The 10,731-nt window shown below is 34.9% G+C and overlaps 2 protein-coding genes across 3 annotated transcripts; one reads left to right on the top strand and one right to left on the bottom strand.

The window, feature by feature from the left end:
• Positions 1-444: 444 nt before the first annotated feature.
• Positions 445-3,401, top strand: LOC139894096 (calcium-dependent mitochondrial ATP-magnesium/phosphate carrier protein 2-like). Its single transcript, XM_071877297.1, has 4 exons — positions 445-1,152; positions 1,883-2,659; positions 2,738-2,828; positions 2,923-3,401. Exons 1-4 carry the CDS (start codon positions 726-728, stop codon positions 3,113-3,115), a joined length of 1,488 nt encoding a protein of 495 aa, XP_071733398.1. The 5' UTR covers positions 445-725; the 3' UTR covers positions 3,116-3,401.
• A 1,227-nt stretch (positions 3,402-4,628) lies between these two features.
• Positions 4,629-9,353, bottom strand: LOC139894097 (sucrose nonfermenting 4-like protein). Of its 2 annotated transcripts, XM_071877299.1 has the most exons (14): positions 9,179-9,219; positions 8,951-9,038; positions 8,650-8,743; positions 8,381-8,548; positions 7,822-7,956; positions 7,678-7,737; positions 7,442-7,531; positions 6,976-7,080; positions 6,534-6,675; positions 6,129-6,296; positions 5,968-6,031; positions 5,294-5,363; positions 4,985-5,081; positions 4,629-4,896 (listed from the first exon to the last, which is right to left on the bottom strand). In XM_071877299.1, the coding sequence occupies exons 4-14, from the start codon at positions 8,462-8,464 to the stop codon at positions 4,796-4,798; spliced, it is 1,116 nt and encodes a 371-aa protein (XP_071733400.1). In that variant the 5' UTR covers positions 8,465-8,548; positions 8,650-8,743; positions 8,951-9,038; positions 9,179-9,219; the 3' UTR covers positions 4,629-4,795. The 2 variants fall into 2 exon arrangements, with proteins under 2 accessions (XP_071733400.1, XP_071733399.1); XM_071877298.1 differs by lacking the exon at positions 8,650-8,743 and having other exon boundaries at positions 9,179-9,353.
• Between the last annotated feature and the right edge of the window lie 1,378 nt (positions 9,354-10,731).

Genomic DNA, 10,731 nt, shown 5'->3' on the forward strand with positions numbered 1-10,731 from the left:
AAAACTGTTTAAAGACAATCATTTTTGAGAAAAAGAAATGATTTTTCTTCTACTATTAAATCATTCTAACAATCTTTAATCGTCAATCTTCCTAATCATAAACAATTCTTACATGTGACATCTAATTATTTTTTCTCCTCCACATTTGCTTAGTTTAATCAAGTGACAATAATTAATTAGGGATGATTAAAAACAATTAAGATAAGTTAGTGGAATGATGAATACTCTTTTAAGAAATTACATATCACTAATATATCACTAGATCTTAAATAATAGGAGTATATAATTATTACGGAGTATCATATCAAATATTGTTAAAATGATTTGGCATTTTCAATGAAATGATGGTCAAACGATAGGGACTCGACTCTCAACCCCATTTCTTGATTTATTTCTTTTTACAATAATCTGACCCAAAAATCTACACCCCTGCTTTACCATCTCCAAAAGAAACCTTTTACAAACATCGACCCGAAACATGCCCGAAACCACCTCAATCAAACGGGTCACATTTTACAGATTCTCTTCCATAATATCCTTTCAATCATTACTTCATGCCGATTGATAGAAAACAAAAATATTGAAATAAAAAATATGATACAACCTAATCCCCGTATAAACATATAGATACACAAAAAGTGTATCTATATCCCCCTAGATCTAATCACTTATAACAGAAATCGCCTCTATGTACATCAATTCCACAAACTAACATTTCTGTACGGATGACACCGCCGGCGATCGAACAATCCGTCGACCACCGCCGGCCGGAAAACTGTTGTAATCCGGTGAAAAAACCAGGACCGGTATCAATAGATCACGTTTTGTCAGCATTAGGTGAAACAAAAGAAGAACGTGAATCACGAATTCGAAGTTTATTTAATTTCTTCGATACATCAAACGCAGGTTATTTGGATTCCGTACAGATTGAGGTAGGGTTATCGGCGTTACAAATTCCGTCTGATTATAAATATGCGAAGGAATTGCTTAGGGTTTGTGATGCGAATCGAGATGGTAGAGTTGATTATCAGGAATTTAGGCGGTATATGGATGATAAAGAGCTTGAATTGTATCGAATATTTCAAGCAATTGATGTTGAACACAATGGATGCATTCTACCTGAAGAACTCTATGATGCACTTGTTAAGGCGGGTATTAAATCTTACTAACACACTTTGTATCCATAGTTTGTTGCTTTCTAGTTGAAATATGTGAATTAGTTGCTAGAAATTGGACAATGTTGATAACATTTTGTGCTTACTTTGTGACTCGTTAAAATAGGACTATATGAAAGTTTATTTTGGACCTTTGCTTTAGGAGGATGGAATGTCATCAATGGAACTTGTTGATGTTGACATTTATTGGTCACTATCATGTAGGTTTGCCAGGTTTATTAGTTTGTTTATGCTAGTAAAAGAAAAAATGAATTCCTGAGCAGTTTTTTTTTTTTTTTTTTTTTAACCTTGTGTTGTAGCTCATGCGGTAGTGTTCGACTCCCGTGGGGTGCATCATTGCACACAAGGTTGCCCCTTTATCCTTGAATTTCACCCAAGGGTGCCTTCCGCACATTGCGTTGCGGGGCAGTGGGGGAGGGGGTTTTTTACCGCTCATGCCCTCGGATTAGGCCGGGTTTCCTCCCGGGCAGCAGTTGGGGGCGGGTTATGCAAGTGCAGGAGATGAACGCGTGGGTGATTAAGTCCCCCTGGGTGATCCTGTGATCCTGTACTGCTGTTAAAAGAACTTATTTTTTATCATCTGTTGTAAGATGTAGCATTAGAGACGCATCTGTTTTTGTTACTGAATGATATGGGTAGCGTCAAGTAAACGTTTCTGTTGATGGATAGGGTGTGACATGTGTGACATGGCAGCTTTTCTTTTGCAGGGATAGAACTAGATGATGACGAACTTGCTAGTTTTGTAGAACGTGTTGACAAAGACAACAACGGCATCATAACTTTCGAAGAATGGCGAGATTTTCTTCTTCTTTATCCTCATGAAGCTACAATTGAGAACATCTATCAATATTGGGAACGAATATCACTCGTAGATATCGGGGAACAAGCCGTTATTCCAGCTGGCATCAGCAAACACGTGCATGCCAGCAAATATCTGATCGCTGGTGGGGTCGCCGGGGCTGCTTCTAGAACCGCCACTGCACCGCTTGATCGTCTTAAAGTGGTGTTACAAGTTCAGACCACTCGTGCTGCAATTGGACCGGCTGTTAAGAACATATGGAAAGAAGGTGGGATGTTATCATTTTTTAGAGGTAATGGTTTGAATGTTGTTAAGGTTGCCCCGGAAAGTGCGATTAAGTTTTACACTTATGAATTGTTGAAGAATTTTATTGGTGGTGGAGATAAGGATGATATAGGAACATCTGGGCGGCTTGTGGCGGGAGGTATGGCGGGTGCAGTTGCACAAACTGCTATTTATCCGTTGGATCTGGTAAAAACCCGTTTACAAACTTATGTGTGTGAAGCTGGAAAAGTTCCTAGTTTGGGGAAACTATCGAAGGATATATGGGTTAAAGAGGGTCCTCGAGCTTTTTATAAGGGGATTATTCCTTCGCTACTTGGAATTGTTCCTTACGCGGGAATTGATTTGGCGGTTTATGAGACCTTGAAGGAGATGTCAAAAACTTATATTCTTGTTGATAGTGGTACGGCCTCTTAGTTTTCTCATTTTGCAGATTTTGTTTTTGGTAATGATATCTAATGCTTTGCTTTTTGCCTTGCAGACCCTGGACCTCTAGCGCAATTGGGGTGTGGCACAGTTTCAGGGGCCCTTGGAGCCACCTGTGTGTACCCATTGCAAGTTGTTAGAACCAGGTAATTATTTCTATAACAAAACCTTTAAATGTTTACAAGAAATTTGTTTTACTTCATGCCTGTTATGTTATTTTACTGGCATTATACAATTCAGGATGCAAGCACATCGTGCGGAAGGAGCTGATGCGTACAAAGGGATGTCTGATGTGTTCATGAGAACTTATCGGAACGAAGGTGCACGAGGGTTCTACAAAGGACTTTTCCCAAATCTCTTAAAAGTAATACCAGCTGCCAGTATCACATATATGGTTTATGAAGCAATGAAAAAGACGTTAGATCTTGAATGATGTCAATGATGATGATGATGATGATGATGAGAATGAAACTTAGAATAAAAAGGTAGATTTATTTATTAGGTGATAGCCCATTGTTCGAGTTACATGATAATAGGTGTTTAACTTCCTACTTGGAAGGATGCGGGAATTTTGTAAAGCGAAGAAGTGTGTGTGTTCAGGGCTATGCCTGGAATGTTATTGCATTCTTGTTCCATGTACATGTTTTGTCTGTACTAGATTCTTGTCCAAACTGACTACGTTATACTTGCCCATTTTTTGTTATCTCAATACTTGGGAATGGGATGCTTACTTTTCAAGACTCACGAGTCACGTTTAATCTTCTTTCTTTCGGATGGATGACGTTTGTTGTTGGTTACATATGAAAATAATCTGATATTTCCTGTTTTTTTTCTGTAACATAGCTACACCATTAGTGTTCTACAAGTACATCCAGCCTCTTTAGTGTTCGAACCATTTTTGTGCTTCGAAACAGAAACTGATCCAGCAGCATCCTCATCCTGTGGACCTGTAGATCATTCTTCGTACCATTTTTGTGTTCCGAAACAGACACTGATCCAGCAGCTCCTGTACCCGAGTTGTAACCCGAATCAAACACCTGAACACTACCAAAACTAATACCCGACTGATACAAAGTTGCTACCCCCGAACACTTAGCCGTATCCGGTGTCTTTTCAATCTATTGCTCCACGCGCCCCTCAGACATCACCCCATTTGAAATCACAAATCGGTTAGTCGATTCCAGCAAAGCTTTGTCGAATCCGTCAAAAAGAACCTTATTCAAGCTAGTAATATCCGAGACTTCTGACACCCAAACATTGTATTTAGAACATTTAGAATCCACCTAATCCACACTAACCGTGTCATGGATATGTCTAGCGTTAGTCGATTTAAATAAACGCGTAAAGTGAACCAACCGATCCTAAAGTTGAGGAGGATTTGGAAATTGCCAAAACATCCCCAAACAAACCGGCTACCTTTGAAGCACTAGTTTTGGGCATACACAATACCGGGACGAAGAAGAACAATTCAACAAATTGTTAAAACTATCTACATCACCGCAATAAGAAATATACCCAAAGTGACCGAATTTACTTATATGTGACACCTTAGCGTTACAGGATATCAAAAAAGCAGACAATTTCGTCTCCAAAATAGGCACACAATCAAGAACAAGAACAGAGAAACGTAATAACTGTAATAAATTCGGGTTTTGTTCAATCTTACGTCGCAAAGATTTGTTAAAAACATGACATGATCGAGCGTGTCTTCCACCTTGACGAAGCTTGGGCCAACCAACGTAAAAGTGCTCCCCGAAAATTCTTAAACCGTCAAGTTCTTTGACGGCTTGCAGATCACTTCCATTCCCCATAAACAGTCCGGCATCGAGGGTATCACAGGTGTTATAGATGTATAAACAAAAACATTATTCATTAAAACAATTAAGGATTTAATAAAATGATAAATATACATTTCATTATGTATGATACAACAAGCATCAGTGTGCCATATTTGTTACATCAAGAATAGAAAAATCAATATCAACAATTCATTGAACTAACTAAATACACCTACATTTGCAGTATACCATATGGGATCAATTTTATACTGCATCTGCATCATCCCATACTTTGCTAGAAATCAATTTTCTATTCAGACAACACAAATGAAAATTCAAGAAAAATCTCTAAAAATGAGGTTAAATATGTCCCTTAATGTAATTATACCCAACACATAACGAGTACCGGCTTCAACAACCACAACTCGTCGCATCCCTATTAGGAAAAATGCAAAAGTTTCAACACACGAGATATACAAAATGGTTATAAAAATGAGAAGTAATTCATAAAGTGACAAATGTACCTGGATCTGATAGAAGACTGATGACTGTAAACAAGGAATCCGAGCGTGTGCATATACCAAATCTAGCGCGAGCATTCGTATCGACAAGCTGTAATGCCTAAAATCACATAATATATGAATATATGAATATATGATTTATGATCATAGGAAACAAATGGTGTACACGTGTTTTCATCTGATAATAGAGAAAATTAATTTTTCATTTTTAGTGAATGATTGAATTTCGTAGTAGCTGTTGAATTTCTATTTTGATTAAAATATAATATAATATAATTTCTAATATTGCTGTGAAAATGATATCGCACTTACTTGCGATATTGTGGTTTGATCAAGAGGAGCACGAGCATATGCATTATCCTTTGCTAATGAAATAACATCACTGATAAAACAAAAATAATAAATCAGCAGTTGGTCGATAAATAAAGGCAAACATAAACAAAACGCTTTTAACCCATTAATATGAGCCGACTTGGGTAATATTTACCTACAATGGGTCATACTGGTAAATTGAAACTTAGCTGAAACTGAAACGGGTGAAATGAATTGACCAATATTTTAAAGATACAAGATTGACTTGAATCCATTACTCAAACTCAACGCCTGATCCGCCCGTATTGACCTCTAGGAAAAAGGTCCGACGTTAAAGGTGGGAAAATGGGCAGGTCGTTCAGTTATAAATGGGTAATTATGGGTCGACTTAAACCCAAACACCCTTTTATCCAAATAACTATTTATAAATGAATAATTAACGCATTAAATATTTAGTCTTAATATACTAATTTTTGTAAGTATATTATCTAAGAGATTGTAAGATCAAAAATACACGTTGGGGTAACCAATCAACGCCTCAGCTCATTTGATCAATTTCAATCAAGGCAAGCATCTTTATTATACTCATTTGACCTGTTAGAGATAAAATTACCCAAATCGACCCATCCATAAGTAAATGGGTCAAATTTAAAGTAGGTGTTATAAGGAACTACCTCCGGCAAAATACATTAATGAGGGCCCCTTTATCATCAACAATGGGAACCGCGCTTATATGTTCTGCAAAGCATCAAAAGATAGATTACGATAAATGCTTGAGATATAAGCATGATCAAATGTAAGTTAAGTAAAAGTAAATAAAAAAGATAGTCCGTACCATCTATTAACAGTCTATAAGCATCACTAAGAAGATAATTAGGGGCAAATGTTTTTAATTCCCGTGCACTCCCAATTTCTCTAATCCAAGTACCAATTTGTAGAGTACCAATTGAATGTTGTAGAAGAGGAAAATAAGCCGTACGGTGTTCAAAATGTCTGCGTATATCTATTTTTTAAAAAAATAAATAAATTGATATTAGTTTATATAATATGATAAACAAAACTTGCAGAGGAAGGCGGTGTTCAGGTTTGCGTTTTGGAACTAATTATCTAATTTCTCATTTTTCTATAGTATGTAACTTTTATGCTCATCTCACAAGAATTACATTTTTAGATTAACTTTGTGTATTATTTACATAATAATATAGTTTTGGTTTTAATTTTAAAAATGTATCGAACTTACGTTGTAAGAGTCCAGCAAGGCATGCAACATGAAGCAATTGTGGACAAGTAGAACCTTCTAGAACATATAAGACAGGAACTCCTGATACGTGATTTTGCAAGATCCTGACGACAACATTATTAAGGGATTCATCAGGATGAACCTGTGTTCAAAAGTAAACTGGGGACTATAAGAATATTAATTTCATATAAACAATAACGAAAAAAGTATAAAACTTTTTATGCAAAGATAAATCTTTTTTCCCACCTTCTCATTAAGTCAAGTTAACTGAACTTGGTGGAACTAGTGGATTTAAACAATACTAAACTTAAAAGGTAGCAAAAAAAGAGAGAAAAAGAGACTTGAAGTGGACAAAATGTTTTAGGGAAAACCCGACCCGATCAGCAATAAAGTCTGAAGATAACCCGTTTTGACCCGTAAATACATGTCAAACACTGCTTACTTGAATCAAAGGCCTTCTTTGGAGTTGAAGTTTTGCTTCTTTCCAAGCAGATATTGTAGACAGATGATTTACATTATTGGTGGCCATTGCATAATTTCTATGGAGCTGCAAGTTTAATACCAGCTTTTAAAGTTAATTAGCAAATGAAGTATTACATTTGCTATAAATACTAGGGTTAAGTGTCTGAAATTATGTCAAAATTTACCCAAAATACCATAGTATATCAACTTCAAAAGTACCTATTGTAATGACATGTCAGCTTATATCAAGGCCACATCAGCAGAGAATACACTGGTTACCTGATGAAGAAGTCATCGGATGTACAATGTAGCACTCACTAATTGATTGTTTGATATGTGCAATACAAAGTCGTAATGTTGGATACATACGATAAAGCTTTGGGTGAAGTTCGATACATTTACACACACTTAATCCTAGATACTAACGTTAATAAGATGTATAATACCTCGATTAGGATTAAGATGAAATCAGATGAGGTTAGCATCCCTGAAATCTGTAAATTAGCTGCATCCCAAAGGGGAGCAATAGCAAGTCCCTGAAGTAAAAAACAGCCAAAGTTACACACAAAATCCAAGAAATTGTCAACAAGGAAATGCTATAATAAGATCATTAATCATTAAATCATTAATCATTAATCATTAACAATAATTATAAACGGGAGAAAATTTGCATCTCTTGTACCTCTTCATGCATACGAAGAAACGCCTCTTCTATAGTCATATTATCATCTAATACAAATACCTAATGTCAAAAGAACATTAGAATGATTACAATAAAAAAAAGTGTTTTATCTTTTGCATAAATAAAAAGGAGCCACTATCAAACCTTTCCTGAATTGGGCATTAAATCAAATGCTTTATAAGATGACAAATGGTTAAATAAGCGTTTACGGGTAATATCTACATCATCATCCGTTAATGTCACCTCCACTTCATTAGAAACAGTTCCTGACGTGGAAGCCTAAAAGCACAAGAAAGCAACAGTTCACTAGCAGTCAAACCACAAACATAGCGGTGTCAAAATGGGCGGGTTGGATAACACTCAAAACGAAAAATTGTACCCATGGGGTTGACTTAAAAAAAAAAAGAATAAAAAATAATACGTAGTAATTAAAAACTAATGTGTTAAAAATGGTTTCAAAATTATATAAGCTCAACTAATCCAACTTTTGGGCTTAAGCTATTAAAGAAATTTTATGCATCAGAAATACAACTTGAACGAATATTAACATGTTCAGCAATGACCCATCTGTAAGCAAGTTTCTTTGCTATGACCCATTTGACCCTTGAGAAATAAAACGCGACCCAAATCAACCCATTCATAGTTAAATAGGCTGACAGTTCACTTCTAAACAAACTACAATAAAATATTTCAAAATACTTACACCACCAGCATCAGGATTTCGACTATCTAATTCGTCAATCTCCATAACTGGTATCTGAGGCATAATCTCCGGTCTTTCCACCATAACAGCGTTAAAAACACCAAACTCATCATCGGAAATCAGTTGCCGCTCGTCAATTCTCCACACACCATCAACCAAAAATTTGAACTTCATGCGACATTTTAGCCCCACCAAAAAAACAAAAATTAGTATATATATTACTAAATTAAATAAGTTTACATCATCAATAATCTAAGAGAGAAACACACCGAAATGTATCAATTTATATCATTTTTTTCTTTTCTACGTGTCGAACTAAAAAAGTTCCTTTCTTTAGATGTAATGTCATCATAACTAGAGTCACTTTGTGAAGTTTAACACATAAGAGAGAACTCTTGTTAGTTCTTTACATACAATAACAAAATCTTAAAATTTCAATACATTTTGGCATAACTTGCCATAATCTAACAATTCACATTAAAAATTATTAAAACACCATACCCAACTTGATTAAAACATAAACCACATACATAATTATTCAAAATCAACTAAGTTTTACTAGTTAATTACCTTGTGCAAACCGGGTGGTAAATCACAAATTGTCATAAAAGTTGTAGATGAACCTTTAACAGCAACCATATGATGAAATTTATTCCACCTTCAAATACAACCACCATTTTGCATTATATATTTAGTGTATGTGTATAGAAGTACTGTGTGTTTGAGAAAATCAAAATCAATGAATTTAACAATTAAAAAAAAAAAAAAAAACTTCATTTAATAAAATTAGCAACTTACCCAGTAAAATCACCACATAAGAGCACTTGATTGCCGCCATAAGACCACACAAAGTGTGTGTGAACCATAATTTTGTAAAATTGAATTGCCCTACTAATTTGTGGGTATTTATATATAATTGGATGATTATAAAATTGGGGGAAAAGGTGGAATTGCAAAAAAAAAAAAAAAAAAAAAAAAACTTTAAAAAAATCGAATCTTGACGTGGATCCTGCTGCCGGATAAAATTATGGAATTATAGAAAAAGATACAGATACAGATACAGAGTTAAATATATGAAAATGAAATATTTATATATATATATATATATATATATATATATATATATATATATATGTATGTGTGTATGTAGTATGTATGTATTCATGATTAGGAAACAGAATTGTGGGGAGATTAGCCCAATTAGGAAACAGAATCTCCTTGGTTTCTCAGAGATGGTGAAACAGCTAAATAAACAAATATTTTTATTTTTATGTCAAATAAATGTTCCTACAACTTTTTCCCCCTCTTCAACTCATTGTATGTTACTCCGTAAGTATTTACACTGTGTCCTCGTTTATGAAAAAGAATGGACAAAATTGCAAGGTTAGTCCATGGGTTTGTATCATATTTCACAAGTATCAGTTTTTTATGTGAATAGTTCATGTAATTTGCAAGAAGAGCAATGATAGTATAATCCACCAACATTGTTAAATTTTTTCCGTTAAAGTTAGTCATGTGACAAACATGTGAGGGTACTTTTATCATTTGACATATCTTCTCTTTTTTATCTCCATCTTCATCCCCATCTTCTTAATCACCTTATTCTCCATCTTAATGTTCCTTCATTCATCTCAAAATCATAAACTCTAAAACTTAATATTTCAATCTAAATATATATATATATATATAATATAATCTAAAATTAAATCCAAATCAAAATGTCACCGCGAACCTTCAAATGTTAAATCCACCTACCTTCGTATGTTAAATCTGCGGTTTCATGTCTGAGAACCAAAAGCCACTTTCAATCTTTCGTCGTCTCCTTTATAACCATCGGCGAATTCCAACTATGTATCCTCTTCCATACTTTGGAACTCCGTCTCTTTCGAACTAAAACATGAGATCTGAGAACCAAACACCACGATTTCACGCCATATTTAAAACATCAGATCAAAAAAACAAAAGCCTCAGTTTCACGTCATATTTGAACCAAAAGCCACAATATCACAATTTTCGAACTTAACTTCAACCAACCGCCAGTTGGTACCACCCCCAATTGATTACAACCAACGATTGAAGCAAAACCCCGACGATTGGTTCTGCCGCCACTGTGTCTGAATCGACAGATTTGATCAAAATCGCATATCAGGGTTGATTGATATCCGAGATAAACCGCAAGCTACTAGTTCAACTTTTTTTCTAATTATGATTTGAGTTTAAACATGTACATAAATGTTTACGATGATGAAATTATTGATGCTTTAGTAGATGAACAAGAATTCGTAGCTATCGAACAAGAATTGAGTTTTTATTTGGTGTTTTGGTTCAATTTGATAATGGGTATTTCAGAT

This window comes from Rutidosis leptorrhynchoides, chromosome 2, assembly GCF_046630445.1.
Source record: "Rutidosis leptorrhynchoides isolate AG116_Rl617_1_P2 chromosome 2, CSIRO_AGI_Rlap_v1, whole genome shotgun sequence".
Classification (NCBI taxonomy): domain Eukaryota; kingdom Viridiplantae; phylum Streptophyta; class Magnoliopsida; order Asterales; family Asteraceae; genus Rutidosis; species Rutidosis leptorrhynchoides.